The 18,929-nt window shown below is 41.9% G+C and overlaps 1 protein-coding gene across 1 annotated transcript in view; it reads right to left on the bottom strand.

Annotated features, from left to right (window-relative positions):
• LOC126385521 (mitogen-activated protein kinase kinase kinase 12-like) overlaps window positions 1–18,929 on the bottom strand; it is a 25,661-nt gene extending 6,732 nt beyond the window's left edge. The window contains exons 1-10 of the mRNA XM_050037276.1: window positions 18,304–18,929; window positions 15,373–15,896; window positions 11,460–11,643; window positions 11,146–11,337; window positions 10,181–10,339; window positions 7,006–7,164; window positions 5,027–5,135; window positions 2,810–2,919; window positions 2,512–2,628; window positions 1,797–1,934 (exon numbers count right to left, since the gene is read on the bottom strand). Coding sequence (XP_049893233.1) covers window positions 1,797–1,934; window positions 2,512–2,628; window positions 2,810–2,919; window positions 5,027–5,135; window positions 7,006–7,164; window positions 10,181–10,339; window positions 11,146–11,337; window positions 11,460–11,643; window positions 15,373–15,856 — 1,652 coding nt within the window. The 5' untranslated portion in view covers window positions 15,857–15,896; window positions 18,304–18,929. The remainder of the gene's footprint in view (window positions 1–1,796; window positions 1,935–2,511; window positions 2,629–2,809; window positions 2,920–5,026; window positions 5,136–7,005; window positions 7,165–10,180; window positions 10,340–11,145; window positions 11,338–11,459; window positions 11,644–15,372; window positions 15,897–18,303) is intronic.

Genomic DNA, 18,929 nt, shown 5'->3' with positions numbered 1-18,929 from the left:
AAATATATTTATTGCCGAACAGATGCTAGTTCATGTTGTGCACTCTTACTTTTTAAATTGAAGGATAAGGCTGGTGATATTCTTTAATTTTGTTATTGTCAATAAATTCACTGTGAATACTTTGAACACCTTTATCCCGTTTGTGTCACTAAGTCTTAAGCCCATTAGTACAGGCTCAACACTGAATGTGTGTAGGGCATCAAGTGCTAGAGGGGGCACCAAAACAGCTAATGTTCAGTAATCATAATAATGAACTATTTAAATTTGAATCAAAACTACAATAGACACATTTAGACCATTATAGGCAATGTGATATAGAAAACTGCGTTAAATAATAAAATGAATTATGAATTAAAATGAATGAAAAGTAGAATGTGTCTGTCTTTCTGTCCATGCCAGGCAGCTCTCCTGCTCTGTCTCCCCCTCGTTAACCAAAATTTAATTTCCGTGTCATTATTCTGTGCATAGTTACAATCTCTGCTGGCACCAGACGTCAAACTGACGTCAGAAAGACGTTGACCTCTTACGTCCGTTAGGCATTCAATTTTGATTTGAATGAAAATCAGGTTGATGATATTTAAAACATCTAACGACATAGAATTTCACGTTGTCTAGATGTTAACATGAGGTTTTGCAGATGTTGCGGTTTGTTCTTTATACCATACGACCAAATGGTGGTAGTCTATGTCAAGATGATGTTGGCATGAGACATTTGGAAGACGTTGGATTTTGGTTACTTAACAACACAGCTTAAAACCAACAAAATATCAAAGTCATCTGTCATCAGTATTCTACGTCAATTAACGATGGCATCAGACGTTGTCCTGACATTGAATTTTGGTCTCCTGACATCACTACCTGAATTTAACCAAATATCAAAAAGACGTTGGTTGCCAGCGGTGATGAAACAAATAGAATTTGGGCCGCAATTTACATTACAGTCACAGAAAGCGAGCATGGCTGAACCTAAGTGATGTGATATGTCTGTCTCTCCTCTGCTTCATTCAGTACCAGGGACAGTGCTTCAGGCAGCTGGGTCAAAAAGTGACAAAGCAGCGTTCTGAGTAAGTTATTAATAACGCACAAAAACACTGCATGCAATAGTCCACGTTCCACCTTTGTTTCCCCTGTCACTTTCTCCCTCTCAAATACAAACACCTTGGATAGCACTCTGTCCTTCCTGGTCTCAGTCTGTGTAGGTGTTGCAATTGTTGGTTGTATGTAGGGGATGCCGACGTGAAGCTATGACGGGGCAAATTAATTTCAGTGTTCATTTACTGCTTCTACTTTTACTAACTAAATATCCTACGTTGGAAAAAAGCCAAAAGAAGGGGAGGAACCACAAAGCAGTTTTGCTTTGAGCACACAAATGGCCAGCAGCAGCCCTGTTTATAGCAAACATTACTCTAATAGGAGTAAATAGCGTATTTATTGGGGCCTATTTCAAACTGCGGGTTTGGTGCACTAGTGAGCACCCAGTTCAACAGTGTGGTTTTAGTAGTTTCTGCACAGGAAACACAAGAAATACTTGTTAGAAGGCTCGATTTATTGTTGGTGTTGGTCTCTTCATTGGATTTGTTGACAATAATAAGCTATAGACTGGCACCTTTAACTTTGCCTTGGATACTACATAACATTCGAGATAAGATAGATTAAACTCTATTTATCCTGAGGGAAATTGCTGCAGCAGTCACAAAACAAAGTGGGAGGAGTGCACATACATATATTCAAGGGCAACTTGATCAGAACATCCACAAATAAACGCTACACATTTAAATAACTCCTCGCCGTCTCACCTCTTGCTGTGTGAAGGCAGCTTCTGAGGTACGTTGCGTTTCTTCATGAGCTTCTCCATTGAGTTGGAGGAGGCCGACTGTCTGGAGCTGTGGTGCTTGAAGCAGCCGGGGTACTTCTTGTCCAGTGACTGCTCCCTCCTGATATTTAAACACAGAGCCAATACTTGTTTAATGGATGTCAATGGATACTCAGTGTGGCATAAGAGAGCACTTTGTTACATGCAGTGGCCCTGTGTGACTGGGTGTAATGGCCCCTCATTTCACATCACGGATGACCTTTTCCCTGCTCTCCCATTACAAAAACACTGCTTAACTAATGTTGATGGATAAAGCTATTAGTGCAAAGTATTTCAATAATTACAACCCTAGTTTTCCTGTTGCTACAGTGCCATACATTTTACACTAACTAGAAAATGACTTACATGTGTTACTTTGGCTGGATTTGTAAAAGGCTTTCCACTCTGACAGGAGTTGAGTATTTTGGCAAAGAGAAATTAGGAAAATGTCCAAATGTGCAAAGGGCATACTTATGCAAACAAGTATTTTGTATTTTATGTTTCTAATTAATTTGGAGTACTTTGTAGAGACCTGTTTTACTGTTGATCAGTGCCAAAAGCCCCATTAAATTCCCTTTGATTGAATGTCGCAAAGCAATAAAGCATGAAAACTTCCGAGGGGTTTATAGGTACTGTAAATCAGTGGATAATTTTCATACTTGTGCAGTTCTTTCTCTTTGATTTCCAGCTGCAGCATGATGGCGTTGAGCTCCATGTAGAGATTGTTGGCTCTCTCCAGCTTCCTCTCGTAGTGCTCCCTGATGTCCAGCGCATGTCTGTGTGGAGAGGGAGAAGGGCTTTAATACATTTATCTACTAACATAATTGTTTGGTTTATTAATAGTTAGTTTATCCTTGTATCTTTGTAAGTGGTGTAGCAATTCTCTATATATCTCCACATCTATATATCAAGATGTTCATCCTCTTTATGTGTCCATGTTATAATGTCTTTGCTAACCTGAGTTCCTCCCTGCGTCGTTTGATCAGCTCCTCGTCCAGCCTGTGAAGACACGTCCCCTCGGATTTGATCTTCTCAAAGTGGTGCCTCACCTCGTCCCTCCACTCCGCCTGGTGAGACACATAAAACAGATCCATTAGAGCACGTATTAATGACTTACAGTCACTGAATGTTTCACCATTTTACAGGTACAATAATAAAAACTGTATTGATGCCGACAAGCAAAAGAGTGTCTGTGGTTAAAAGGGTTCAGATAATTTAAAACTACAAATGGCATCTTCTGATATTACTACTGCCACCACTACTACAATGATCAATGCTTCTACTCTCAAGCCTCTAACTCAAGGCAGTAATTATAATATATACTGGGAACGACACATCCCCCCCAGTATATTCAAACATAGTAAATGGTAATGGACCAGCACTTGTATAGCGCCAGACTCTTGTATAGTCACATTAACCATTCACACACACATTCATCCACTGGTGGCCGAGGCTACCATACAAGGTGCCACCTGCTACTCAGTTTTTAACACACTCACACACCGATGGAACAGCCACCAGGAGCAAATTGGGGTTCAGTATCTTGCTCAAGATGCTGCAGTATCTTGCTCAAGATGCTGCACCCAGGAGCCGGGGATTGAACCACTGGCCTTCTGATTAATGGATAATCCACTCTGTGTGCGCACTGTGCTTTTCGAAACTGCTGCCATTTCCTGTGTGTTTCACTGGGATAATAAAGTATGGCTAGACTTCATTTGAGTAATTATATCAACGACAAATGATATCAATATTGAGAATAAACTCCGTTGCACCTTGATAGAGTAAAAAAGCTCTTAATTTGCAGAGCGACCGAGGGTTCGTGTGCAACAGAACCCATTAAGCTGTCGGATGATGATCAATACACAAGGAGCGAACTGAACATGAACCGACATGACATGAGCACAAAAAAAAGATGCAGCGTGGGCATTTTCTTGTACACAGTGGAGCGTGACAGCTGTTATCTGATACCTGTCATATCAAAGGACAAAGGAAGTCTGATATATGAGCGTGTGCACGTCCATGCATGTGCGTGCACCACTGGTGTGTGTGTGTGTGTGTGTATTTCTTTCTGTGCATGAATGATGCTCTTCTTATTAAGCTAATGGACTCTTGTGCGCACTCTTCTATGCCTCCAGTCCCCTCTTTCTCCTCTCTCTTTGCTCTCTGCGCCCTACCATTAAAGCAATCAATACACTCCAGCAGCAAATACTTCTTTCTAACGTCACAAGAAAAATCCATTATGGGGCAGAGAGGAGAGAAACTGGGGAGGGCTGCAGTGGGGGGGAAGGGGAACAGGGAGAAATAAAGGATCAAGGATAAGTGGAGAGAGTGAAAGAGGTTTGTATTTTGCATCATGAGGTATAAAAGAAGGAAGAGGCGGTGGGCTGTTGCGAAGGGGAAACGAAATCTTATTCAGTTTGTGTGCTTGTGTGCCTCACAATTATACACGCTTGAGTTATAAATGGATCTGTGGTTCTGCACGGCTGAGTAAAGACATATCTTCCACACAATTATACCTCTCCTGTCCTTCATCTGTGTGGGCTCGCAGTGGTCGTACATATTTGTCATTGGCCTGACCCCCCACCCATCCCCCACCCTGTCACGGGCACACCCTCCCTCTCAATCACATAGACCTTCTCCATCACGCTTTGATATAAAGAAGGTCAAAAAATGTCTCACATGTGAAAAAGAACAAAGACCAAGAAAGCAATAATATGTTGTGACTAGGAGGACAGGTATTATTAGAGGGCTCCCGAGAGGCCTGGGGCCCCCAGTGCAGCTGCACTGCCTGCAGTTACTGCAGCAGACTGGAAACAAATGGCAGCGGGGTGACAGCAAAATGACTATTAGAGATACTGGCCACTGTTGACAGGAGGAAGAGACATATAGAGCATATGTATACCTCATCTGATGTCTATTTATTATATCTATTTGACAAGGGAGACTGTGACTTGAGAAATTATGGTTCTTAATCATATTTTTCTTAATTGTACACATACAGCGTTTGAACAAGACTGTGAATTAGGTGCTGTTTGACGTCATCCTCCTTTTCTGTCTCTGCCTTTCTCTGTACTGTCTAAACTGTCTGTCTAAAAATGTAATTAAATCAAGTTTTACCCGTCACTAGGATATCAAAGTAGCTTCTGACTGTTGGCAGAGATAAAGGAAGCTTACCTGAGACTGAAAGTAGGTTTCTTGTGGAGTCGATAAGATATCTGCTGAGGCGATGTCCAGATGCAGGAGAATCTGTCGGAATGAAGGCCTGTTTCTTGGCTTGCAGTTCCTGTGGACAATTTCGACAAATGTTTTGTCAGAGATGCAAAAAAAAAAACTAGGGCTGTACTGAATGTCTTTTTGAAGCTTCTATTGAAGTTTCTGAATGAAGCTTGAACGTCTGTCGTCATATTTTATGATGTCATCACCATGAATAAAAAATAAAAAATCCTTGAAAACGATGTTCATTCAAACACAATTTGAATTAAGTAATTCATTGGAATAAATGAGTTTGTCCTTTTTTATTGTCAAATTCACTTTCTTTAAAGGAGCAGTGTGTAAAATCAAGGGGGATTTAGTGGCGTCTAGTGGTGAGGACTGCAGATTGCAAGCAGCTTCGGTGTTTATTGCTCAGGAGGTTTTTACCAGGAGCTAAATCATCTGCAGACGTCTCCTCCTCTACAAAACAAATGGACCAGGGGTCTCATTTATAAATATTGCATATGCACAAAACGAGGCCTGAAAGAGGCGTACACCACCTCTTGTGATCTATAAAAACAGACTTGATGGGAGAAACTTTGACCCATGCTTATGAACATTTTGGAGATGGCCTGGTTGTAGAAATTGTCAAATATTTTTTGTGCACACCGCCTGGTTGTAGAAATTGTCAAATATTTTTTGTGCACACCATCTTTTGGTTTTGTGTCTATGTACATATTTTTAGTATGGATCCTACGCATTGTTTTATAAATGAGACCCTAGGTGATTAAAACCTGTCAGAGATGCGACACTAGCCTAGCGGCTGCTAAAGTGTGCTCACCTTTTCTCTCTAATAACTTAAGATCCAGACGTTCAGCAGGTTTTTACACGGAGCTGAATGATGCACAGAGGTTTCCTCCTCTCCAAAACAAATGGACCAGGTGATTAAAATCAGCAAAAACACTGAATAAAGCAGTTTTATATATATATATATATATATATATATATAAAAGATCTGTGTTTTTCTGATGCTGCTAATTGTGTAGGGGCTGCTAACTACAGTGGCCGAGGAGAAAACACAAATAATCCCATCTAGAGCCAGTGTTTGGTTTGTCCACTGTGGGCTACTGTAGGAACATGGCGTACTCATAGAAAGAGGACCGCTCCCATTGAAGATATTAATGGCTCATTGTATGGTGACATAAACACCACTCTTTCTTCAGGTGATTAGACACTAAAGAAAAGATACTTTTTATATTATATTCCATTTCTGCAAGTATATCCCCCTAAATCCTACACACTGGGCCTTCAATGAATACATGTGATTTATGGTGCTGTTAAAATATTAATTAAGAATTCGAATGTCAGCATTGCGAGTAAAGCTACTATTCGGTGAGGCCCTACAAGAAACATGGAAGAAAATTACCTTTCCTCTGTTAAAATAAGATAAGATAAGATAAGATAAGATAAGATAAGATAAGATAAGATAAGATACACCTTTATTGATCCAATAATTGAGAAATTCCAGTGTTACAGCAGTCAAGGAAAAAGAGTCAGATTAAAGATTTCAAAATTAGACTTAAAAAACTTAAATAACTAGGCATGCAAATAAGTACAAAAATCCAAGAGTCGGCGATAAATAACAATAACAATAATAATAATAATGAAAATAATAGGAAGTGGATAATAATGAGCAGCAGTGAATGAAAATGAGCAGTGGATAAAGGGAGCACATCTAGTGCAAGTGATTGTATGTGCAAAACAGCAGACAGCTGTGGTGTCCATAAAGTGCCCATGAGTTTCCTCTTAATAAAATAGACAACTTTTACTCTCTCAGCATTCCTACAGCTTATAAATTCAATATATTCTCAGTGCTGAGGCTTCAACTTTCTTTTTTCATATCATCCCTCTTTTCTCCATTTCTCTCTGCCTCCTTCTTCCCTCCCCTCCCCTCTACTCACCAGCATTGCCTCAGCAGCAGTTTGAAGCTGTCCGGACAGCCATCAGGTACAGGCAGATGCAGACTGTTGTTGCCCACTCCCCAGATGATAGCGGAGGAGTCCACGTCCTTATAGGGCACCTCTCCTGTCAGCATCTCCCACAGCACGACACCGAATGACCTGCAGAGATATGTGGAATTGTTTGTTGTCAGACACATTGATGAAGATTACAGTGAGCTCGCAGTGAGTGCACGCTTCCTTCTTTGCAGTGATACAGTTGGCAAGTGTAGTTTGGTAAAAAGAAAATAGTTCCTACATGAAACTGCTCACAACAAGGTCTGTGGATTGTCTTGAGTAACCGGGTCATGATTTATGAAAAGAGACACTGCTGTTGAGTTTTTCAAATGTATTTTTTGCTGCGTTGAGCACCACAAGCCGAATACCATCTAATTCCATTGTATTCATGAGAAGGCAGACATCTCTATAGCTGATATCTCCAACACTCAGCAGCTCACACCAAAACAATCTAGACTGATAAATAGCACTACAGGTAAGAGGTAAATACGCATTTTTGATTTTCGGGTGACTGTCCCTTCTAATGTCATCAATGTGTAATCAGTTTGGTACTATGCAAAGTTTTGTGACTGCTAACAATTCTCTATCACTGGGATCTTAAGGTACAAATAAGGCACAGCGTCTTGCTGATTCATAGCAACTGCTTCGATGTACATACGCATGTTTTTATTTTTTATTTATGCCCTGATGAATAAATCACAGCTCAAAAGCATACAGTAATTGGTCACGTATGAATCCAAAACATGTTGCTGTATTTCACTACACCAGTGTTTCATTGATGATATCCAGCTCTACCTCTGTTTGTTGGGGGAGCAAGACTGCAGGTCCATGGGGAAGGTATCTAAGGAAAGTCTGTTGTTGGTTGGTGACTCTCTGGGTTGCCATGGTGACCATATACAGTATCCTAGGCGCCAATAGCATCACATGCAGCATTGAGGAGGTGTGTGAGGTTGTGTTTACATGTGTATTTTTAGAGTCTCTCTGTCTCCTTGTTTATGATTTGTGATATAAGATGAGGGAGTTTATTTCAAGGCACTGTATGTGTTGTTGTTGTTTTTTACCACCAGGTTAAATATTAGCTGTTGACTAGATGATGGGTTACAACTAGGTTATTCATTTGTTTCTATACAGTGTGATATCATTCAGTAATATAATGAGTTGCCCGTTTGTCAATTCAGTGTCTTAAAGTAGTAACACAAAGATGTAATATATATACAAGTAATGCATTACACTTAAAATACAGGTGATTAAAACAATGAAAACATGGAATAAAGCAGTTTCATGTTACGCATAAGTGTTTTTCCTTTTTTTTTAAGATATTTTTTGGGCATTTTTTGCCTTTATAGATAGGACAGTTAAGCGTGAAGGAGGGAGAGAGAGAGGGGTAATGACATGCAACAAAGGACCACAGGCTGGGGTCGAACCCGGGCCGCTGCTGCAACAGCCTTGTACATGGGGCGCCTGGCCTGCTCTATCCACTAAACCACAGACGCCCCAAATAAGTGTTTTTCTGGTGGTGTCAGGGTCGTTGGAGAGGGGCCATAGCCCAGCACATGCTGATTTTGCTCAGCTTTTTTTCTGAACCAGACATTCAGGAGGTTTTTACCTGAAGTCAAATATCCTCAGAGGACTCTTCCTCTCCAAAACAAAATCTAAACCACTAAAAACACAGACTACAGCAGTTTCACCTACAAAAATTGGTCTTTTCCAATACTGCTCATCGCAGAGGGGCTGCTAACTATGGTAGTCAACATGAAAACACAAATGGCCCAAACTAGGAACATGGCGATCTCCACTGAGATTGAAGAAGACCTATTTAGATATAAACAGCTCATTCCGTGGTAACGCAAAACACTATGAGTCTTATTTTAAGGTATACTAAAGAAAACATACTTATTATATTTTATTTCATTTCAGCTAGTATAGCCTCCTAAATCCTACACACTGAACCTCTAAATTAAGGGGAGGGCTGCTGAATAAGCTTATGGCTTCTTGACCTCTCCTGACACATTTTTTATTAGCTTGATTTATTGCAGTCTCATGTGTGTGACTCACTAAAACAATGTAATAAAAAAAGGCCAGTCAATATGTAGTTTCTATTTTGTGAGCCTATGCGCTGGTGTTACAGTAACTAATATTTTGTTTGTCGTTTTTTGTTTTGTTTTTTAGACATCTATATTTATTTACTACCAGTTACACAAACAGGTTTTAGTTTACAGCCTTTAATTCATTTTTAATCTTTGCAATTAACAGTGTTTTTTCCTTCCTTCTGCAATTTATTGTGTGTTTATTTGTTGACCTAAGTGGTGAGCTGCTGCATAAAATCACCCTTACAGGAATAAATAGAATTGGACTGAATGGAGTTAAAGTCAAGAAAGGTTACATTTTATTTGGTAAATTTAATTCACTTTAAAATGTGGTTATGTTAATTCTACCTGTGGCTACCTTAGTATAGTTTGTCTATAATATAATCAGACAGGAACAGGAGTTGTACCATCTGTCAAAGTATGTCAGCACAAAGCAAGACAAAATAAACACAACATTATACTTCAACACAGCCTCTGCTTCTCTCACTGTTTTTGTGGACTACAACATAATTTACATACATTTAAACAAAACTGTAGAGTCTACACGCATGCTTTGCTTTCTTTCCACATGAAAAGCTTTTTAATCCTATTTTCACTTCTCTGCTAATGCACTGCTGGCCCGGGGCCAAACCATCCGCAGGCTTGGAAGGTTATTCCAGCCCTCTCCTGAGCACTGCAGCATCTGGCAAATCAATTATTAAATTAGCCGGCGTTCCTTTCAGGACGAAGAGGAAGAGTGATGGAGGGATGTAGGAAGAGAGAGACAGGGAGGGGAGATGTATTGGGGAAGATCAGGGCTTAACACAGGGCAACCCATCAGATATGGCTGAGGCCCTATAGAATTTCATGTAATGAGATATTGTACATAATACTCGATAGATTTTCTGGAAATAGGATCCTGCGCTCTTTACTGTAGTAGGCTGCAACTAATGAGATTCTATGTTGATTCCATGACAGACAAGACAAATGATAAGGGAAAATTGCAAAGGATCACAAGTGCAAAAGGACCGCGTATAAAGGGTTATGACACCTACCAAATATCCACTTTCTCTGAGACAGGTTCGTTGCGTATGACCTCAGGAGCCATCCAGGCCACCGTACCGGCAAAGGACATCTTGGTGCTCTTGTCGCTGAGCTCCTTGGACGTACCGAAATCAGAAATCTTTACTGCATCGTCGTAAGTGATCAGCATGCTGGAATGAAATATTGGACGTCAAATTTATATTTGAGTTCATCTGGTTGCAAAACAGCGAAATCAGCTCAAAACTAATTGTATAATTATTCAAACCGATCATTAGGCCAGTCAGTGATCACTGGACTCATGACTCCATGCTTTGTGAAAACCTGACAAGTGGTGTGGCACTTAAGGTCCTGCAGAGTTAGAAATTTGCCAAGTAATTTTAGCATCTAAATTTGGCCAATCAATTTTATTTTGTAAAGCAGTGAGACCCCCACTGCAGGTATCAAATTAAATCCATGGGTCTGGCTAGTACTCGTTGCCTTTGTTGGTTGGATTATTTAGGTTTTGGGAAGAGAAGTGGAATTGGTTAAGGTTAAGGTAAGAATGTCAAAATAAGCCAATCAGAGGCAGTAAAGTAAAAAAAAAAAGAAAGCAAACCATACTTTTACTATTCTAGGATTTGCAAATTCGCAATCACGATGGCGTCATTGTAGAAGCATAGCACCCAGCATCTCGTTTCCTCCCAGGTCAACAATGTTAGCTCTGTCAGCACTGTTGCCGTTGTTAGCAGTGTTTATAGAGTTAGCATCATTAGCTGCTAACTGCCAGCTCAGTTACCTCCATGTTGAGAGCTGAGTGCAGACTATCCTACCCCAGACCCTGAATCATAGATATGCTCTGAGTGTCACATACAGCTCCTTTTTTGTAACTATTTAGTGACCTGTTTGCTTCAACATTATCATTTACATTTGAATCACACAGCTGTAACCACACAGTTCATTTCCAGGTCACCAGGTCTAAAAGGTCTACAGAACTCACTTTGGTGACTTGAGGTCTCTGTGGATGATCTTGTGGAGGTGAAGATAGTTCATGCCCCCGGCGATGCCCATGGCCCAGTCCATGAGCAGGGAGGGCTGGATCTTCCTGCCTGCTCTCAGAACCTCATACAGCTGTCCCTGGGCACAGTACTCCATGATGATGCAGTAACACGGAGCCTGGGTGCAAATACCTCTGAGAGTGTAGAGAAGTGCAGATAGAACAGATTAGAGTTGTTATAGTCACAGTAATAAATGGAAAAGGTTTTTGGTTGTGCATCTCGTGATCTAATAAACCAGCTTATCATTCCTACTAACTTGAAAGTGATGATGTTGGGGTGTTTGAGCTTCCGCAAGTGCTTGATGTCTGTCTCTTTGATGTTCCGCACTTTCTTTACAGCCACTTCCTGTCCGTGCAGTTTGCCCAGAAAGACGGCGCCCTGGGCCCCGCTGCCCACCCACTGCAGGTCAGATATCTCCTCGAATGGGACCTCCCACGCCTCTGAGATTGGGAAAAAAACAAGGAAAAGTAGTTGGTGAGTTTATCGGTGTAGTAGCATGCCAGTCATGCATATAGAGCAGGGTGATAATTAACCTGAAAGCACCGACTGCAGGTTATTTTCACTAACTTGGATGAGGAAGCTGTTGTTTCACAACATAACTGCACACCAGACAATTATTAATCACTGCGGCAATGAGTAATGATGATTCATGAGTGACTCATATCGCTTTATTACAGACATGTCTGGTTACAAAGGTAACTAGTCTACATGAGTTATTTTGAAGTCAATGTCGTCATAGCAATAGCTTGACATTTTTGGAAATAAGCATATTTACTTTCTTGCTAAGATTTAGATAAGAACACTGATAGCACTCTCATGTCTGTCCAGTCTATATGAAGCTACAGCTAGCAGCTGGTTAGCTTAGCGTAGCTTAGCTTAGCATACAGACTGTAAACAGGAGGAAACAGCTAGCCTAGCTCCACTGAAGGGAACAAAAACTGCCAACCACCACCTAAATCTCATCAAATAAGATCATATTTTCATGGTTCAATTCTCCATTTGCCTGACAACTTCAAGAAATAGACCAGCACATAACCCCCATTACCATAAGGTGTCATTTTTATACTCTTTGGTTCTTGTATAATTTAAACAAACCACAAATAATGTGTTAACTAGCGAGCTCTAGAGGGGCTGTTAGGCAGATTTTTTACCTTTCAAGAGAGCAAGGCCAGCTGATTCCCCCTATTTTCAGTCTTTGTGCGAAGCTAAGCTAACTGGCTGCTAATGCTAGCTTCATATTTACCATACCGACATGAGGATATTCTCATCTCTCAACAAGAAAGCAAATAAGCTTTTTCTCAAAAATGTCGACCTATTCTTTTAATCTGTCGACATGATGAGACGTTATGTTAATAAAATTAAAAAACAAAACGCTAATTTCATCCAAATATCTATAGCAAAAGTAGCTAACCTGCAGCTAACCTTCTACCCCTCAATATAGCATACAATAATCTCTGTAGATTTGTTTTTGGATGTTGCTTGTGTAACTTCAATGGCCTCCACTCAATATAAGAAGACACATTCACTGGTTGTAACTCATCTTTTACATGTATACATCTCCATTATCCTACAGCAGTTTTTGGTACCACATTCCCTAATAGATCATTAAATTAAATGCTAAGACAGAGTTTAAGGCTCTTCAGACTGGAATAACTTCAAACATATGATCCTTACTATCATGTTTCATGTTTAGAAGTGACTTTCTTCTTATTCTAAAGGAGCAGTGCATAGGATTTAGTGGCAACTAGGGTTGAGGATTGCAAACTGCAACCAGCTAAGACTTCTCCCTTGTGAATTCCTTCAGTGTTCATTGTTCAGGAGGTTTTTACAAGGAGTCTAATTATCCACAGAGGTCTCTTCCTCTCAAACAAATCGACCTGGTGATTTGAACTGCTAACATCACTGAATAAAGCAGTTTCACGCTACAACTCAGTGTTTTTCTGGCGGTGTTTGGCTCATTGCAGATGGCCGCTAGCCTAGCACTCACTAATGTACGCTCAATGTCCTTTCTGGGCTACTGTAGAAACATCATGGTGCAAGATGGCGATCGCTGTGGACGAGGACCTGCTCCCTATGTAGATATAAATGGCTCATTTCAAGACAAAAAAACCCTTAACAATCCTTATCTTCAGGTGATTATACACGAGAAAACATACTTATACATATCTCCCTAAGTTTCAGATGTTTCAGATTCTCCTTTTCTGTACCTATAATATACTGTATCTTCTATATTTATTTGTTCCTTTCTGTATTATAGCAAACATTTGTACGTGGCCTCTCTATGGCCATCGAATGGTTGCGTTCATTAGTGTATTCTTCTTTCTGATTGTGTGTTGATTGTCTTAGTTGTAGTGTGTCAGTTAAATTGTTGATTGTTGTTTTGTTTTTGTCTTTCTAATACTTTATTGCTTTAACTTTATAATCAAAAGCTTAGACATTAAAATCACGACAGGGAAAAACACTCAGAGAGCCTGTACGTAAACTAAAGATAGTAGCAGGGTGTACACAGCACAGAAGAATGGGTTAGATGTGTAACAGTAAACCTGTTGTAAGCCCTGGCTCTTCACAGTCAACACAGAGCCTAAGTTGATATATTTTTCGGTTGTTGAACCTCACCTTCACCTAAGACTCGGGGTCTGTATGCAGACAGACAGGGAGCTCTAATCTCCTGTGGGTAATTCTCCCTCAGCCTCCTAAATCCTGCTTAGTGCCATTGTGGGGCTGACGCGAAACAGGGGTCCAACGCTAAGGAGAGGGGGGGCTGAAGAGGGAGGGGATTTGAGAGCCTAATGCGGATGGTAGCTCTGTATGTGTGTGCGTAAAGAAAAAAGGAGGGCGAGGGATTCCCCACGGGTTGGCAGGGGTCCGTGCGGCCAAAGACAGACTGTTAATATACAGAAAATATACAGCCCGCCCTGCTGCTGTTCTTAACTGGCGGAAAGAAGATTTAGAGACATTTGTCATATTAATAAGGATGATATGAATGATTTATGCTCTCTGGTGATAGATTGAGGACTCGGCCTCTAATGAGACCCTCACAGTAAAGACATAAAGCCGAATCTGACACACCAGAATATCACCAGGTCTGCTTTGTTTGATCTAAAAATTGAGGACATTTAGAGCATCGCCAGTAACCCCACAGTCCTTCAGAATCAATAAAGGACGGACAGTTTTCCTGCTTTCTATTGTGCTGCATTGTGCCTTCCAATCACAGCTTAAGAACTGAGCATTGTGATATGGCATTCAGTTGCAGTACCCCTATTTATGTCACTTTTATAATATCCGTTTTGCTCTCCTTGGTGTGTGTGTGACTCCCTGTGATGCCGCACGGAGGAGGGGAGCAGCGAGGTGCAGATGGGCTGGGAGTGATAACAGCACAGGATGAAAAGGAGAGGAAAGGAGACAATGAGAGATGGAAGGAGGAGGGGAGCGGAGGGGAGATGTGGAAGTCAAACGGGTGATAAAATATCAGAAAGCTGTAAAGACAAGGAGACTTATAAATCTGTCACCTTCAAGCCAGATGCGAATTTATCCTATCAAGTTTGTTTCTGGCTCTCATCTTAACTTTATGTGTCCATGTCAGGGCTAAATGTTTTTATTTGTGGATGTGTTTATGTGTGCTTGCAGTCGTACTTGCGCTCCCATATGTGTGTGTGCGTGTGTCAGGTTTGCGTTAATAGAGATGAGAGGCGCAGGGTCAGAGCGTGGCCATGCATAATTCATGGAGCAGATTTGGCAGAGGAGTCCCGGGGGAGCTCTGCGCTATTGTAGTGGCTGCAGACATAAACAACACAGCGTCACAGGGAGCTAGTTTCATTGGGGGGTGGTAGTGGGGAGGAGGTGGGGTGGGCACAAGCAGGCGAAGAGATGTGGGGGGAAAATATCAGGGGAAAATAAGCCCTTTGCAGCTTTGATAGAGTCTCTCGCTCTCTGGCTGCAGCTCTTCACGTCAAGGAAAAGTGTTTGTTTACAACATGGCCTTTGTGGGAGTCATTTTTCTACCAACTGTTTAATGTAATTAAAGTGGGGGATAAGCTCATTTAATTAGCATATCAAAGCTTCGGACTGGAATTAAATGGGAGCTGGTGCTTGCTTTTATTGGAAAACTATAGGCGACCATTAATGCCAGTGTGTGTAAATGTGTTTCTACTGAAATGGATTTGACTTACCATCCAGGCCGTGTTTGTGCTCTGTGGAATAGGCTTTGCCAATCATAGTCCAGACGGGCCGCAGACACCCAAACAACCCCTCCAGAAACCCTCCCCCAGACTGGCACTGTAGCCTGGCGTCATCCGCCTGGCTCCTGACGGCATTGCTGTCCATTTCCTGCCCCTCTCCCTCCGTCCTTCCGGGACTCCCATCATGCTCGTGGAGCTTCAGGACACTGTTGGCAAAGTGCTCCTGTTGTTCCTCGCCTGGTGTCTGGTTGTGCCCGGCAGTCTGCCCCTCTCCTCCTCCACCCCCGGGCTCGACGGCACCTCCGGTGTCTATGGAGAGGACGTTGCGTAAGACGCACTGGGTCGGCGTCAGGTCCATTTCTGGGGTGCATGGTGTTTCGGCATCGAGGCGGCGAAAGGATGGAGGATCGGAGAGGGGTGTGTTGAAGCCGGAGAGAGACGGAGAGGGGGCACGAGGTTCATGAACGAGAGCCATGAGGGCCTGTGGTCGTCAGAACAACGAGAGAACAGGGAGCCTTGACAAGACCAAACAGAGAGAGAGGAAGAGGGAAAAAGAGAAGGGGAAGTTGTTAAGAATCAAATCAAATTTAAAAGCCTTCTCTTGCCTGCTGGGAGCCATGAAGGCTGATTCAGCTGAATGCTGAGTCTGTAAGAGAGTGTCATCTCTGGAGGAATATTATTTAGGCCTCCTATAAGTACAACCTTGAGCTATAAGTTATCATAAGTGGCAAGGGATCTCAGCGGAGTGGCTACCCAAGAACTGCAGCTCTGAGCCATGCAGCTCTGAATCATCTGCAAATTCAGACAGACAAGAAGGCAAACCTCCCTTAAGCTGTGATCAATATCAAAGACATGCGCATCCATAGGTCTGATGCTCCTCTGGCTCAAGTCAGTTTATTATAGAAAGCGCTTTGCAACTTTCTAAGGACTGAAAGGACTGTGCAGGGGTCTATGGTGAGAGTACACTACAACAAAAAACTGGCAGTTTTACTAAACTGTTCATCATCAGCATAGAAGAGAATAATCGTAATTCAATATTTTTCCTTTTCTCACAACACAGATGTCAAAATGGATTTGTACAATTAAATATATAATAAAGATAAGATCATAGTGGTTGTCACTGCATGTTAGTTGGGTTGCAATGGCATGAGATTTTCACTGTATGATAACCTTCTCAAAGAACATCATGGTGTCACGGTACACAATTATTATTACAATTATTATTTGTCAAAGACCCTTAAATAAACTAACACTGAAGGTTGATCAAATGCCTTATTACAATTTAAACTGTAAACCAGTTACTGAAAATAAAAATGTGTATAAAGTCTGACAGGCAGTCGAGGAGGAAAGGAGATGGCCACATGCAGGTGAGATTCTCGATCTGGTTACCATAGATAGACAAATATACACGGTATGATAACTGTCAAATTTCATACCACAGTATACGCTTTCACTGCAACCCTCGTATCTAGTGAACAGAACAATGACATTAACTTATGAGTCATGGTGTCTGATCTCTGAAGATATCAAATCAATACAAGAATGTGAAACATGATTCAGGACATGCGGATAAAGGACAAAAGAGCAGCCTGTCTGGACCATAAATCAGAAACCCCCCAGTAATGAAGTGCACAACAAATAATATCAGACCCCATCTATCTTAGGGCTAACTTGTCAACCTCACATAGGAGCCACAGCATTGCAGTACCTCAATTAAGTCACTTCCTTACATCTTACAGAATATTACATATAATACTGCATTGCTTTTGGTTTAGCACACTCCTGATTGACAAACCTTTACAGGCAGACTGGTGCCACAGCTGGTTATTTACATCCTGCTGGAGCAGCATCACCGGTGTATTAAAATGGATGAGATCAAATGATGGCTGTGTAATAACGAGAGAATTCAGCAAGCCTCTTCAAAGCTTGTCATTTCTCCAAGGACAACAGCACATACACGCTCAGCGGAGAATGAAAATGCATTATTTCTTGTCAGGGGCCTTTTTAAGAGATCCACTCCTCCTCTGCTATCTCTGACAGGAGCGACTACGAGGTGACAGGTTTTACCGGCTTTGTAAAATAATGATACAGATCAAAACCCTTAACTGTGGCAGCATGTCTGTCCTGCTGTGCAAAACAAACATGTGTTTTCTTTGAGAACATCCCAAACATGGAGCCGGGTATCATGTAGTCATTTCGAGGGGAACTTAAGGTATCTCACATCTGCTGTTGTATCAGCTTGAAGGTCATTTTGTCAAATTACTAAATTTATTAACATGCTATTATGACTATCGACCACCCTACTGTGGCAATTAGTCTCACCTCAAGTAATGCACTTGGAATCTGATGTATGAGCTACCAGCCCAAGGTATAGCTGTGTGTAACCATCCATAATTTATAATACATGGAGAGAGAAATCATGTAGATAGAGTCAAAAACGAGACAGCTTGGAGGATGCATCAACCAAACCATACAGCTCAAAGTCATTATAATTTTCCGCAGAGAGAGAAACCAAACCACTGAGACACATCTGGTGTCTAAAATCTGGAATAATCATTCACATCCGACTGATCCTGCCTGATAATAGTCCTGCTCCGGCTCCCACTTGATTTATTTGGAGGTATCAGCTGCGGGAGCTGCAGGAGCAGGCTACGCTCTGTTGCAGGCCAGTGCATTGTGGATGTGTCGGAGGGGTTTCTCTTTCGCATCATCGCGTCTCCTCGCACCTCCTGCTGCGGCTAAAGATCCCCGGCGCACCGGTGGAGCATCACTGACAACACTCAAGTTACAGTCAAACACAGTATTACAGTTTATATTTGAATAATAAAGAAGGGGATGGGTTGTTTAGGGATGGAATAAGCTAGAGAGGATGTGCCTTCGCATCCGACTGAATGCTGCCAATGTAAAGCCAACGTTTCCTACCTCAGTGCGCACAGCTAAAGTCCATCGCTGACTGCAAAAGCTTATTCCACTTAATAGTTTATGATTAATAACAACCGCCTGATAATTCGTCCTCTTTGGGTTTGTCTCTATAATCAGCATCCACGCTCACTCCTCCTCCTCCGCCTCCTCTCTGCATCCACTGATGTCTCTCCGCCCTGGATGACTGGAAGTCTGCGTCTCCTCCTGCGCTTCTCCCAGCAGTGAGCAGTAAACACATCTACAGCCCCGCTCCCTTGGTTCGCTTGTTTTTCCTGCTCCTTACACCTCCTCCTCCTCCTCCTTCTTTTCCATTCTCCTCTGAGGATGCGATCTGCGCACACTCAGGAATTTATACGGCCTGTCTCACCTATAGTAAACACGACAGTGGAGCTGGAGGAGAGAGGAGAGGAGGGGGGGGCAGCAGAGTCCTCCTATCAGCGGAGAAATGTGCTGTGACGAGCGCAGTCCGGTGAGACACGGGACAACCGCAGGTAAAAACGGGTTTGTGAGCGAGTGGTTAGTCTTAGGCAGGGAGGTAGGGGGGTCAGCCGGTGTGTGAGGTGATCAAAATGATGTCATCCCCAAAGCATGCCGCATATGCCTGGACAGCGCCGTGTAAATCCCTT

The sequence above is a fragment of the Epinephelus moara genome, chromosome 24 (genome assembly GCF_006386435.1).
Source record: "Epinephelus moara isolate mb chromosome 24, YSFRI_EMoa_1.0, whole genome shotgun sequence".
NCBI classification, from domain to species: Eukaryota; Metazoa; Chordata; class Actinopteri; order Perciformes; family Serranidae; genus Epinephelus; species Epinephelus moara.
Note: the sequence above shows the minus strand (reverse complement) of the source record. Positions and strands in the feature narration are given on the sequence as shown.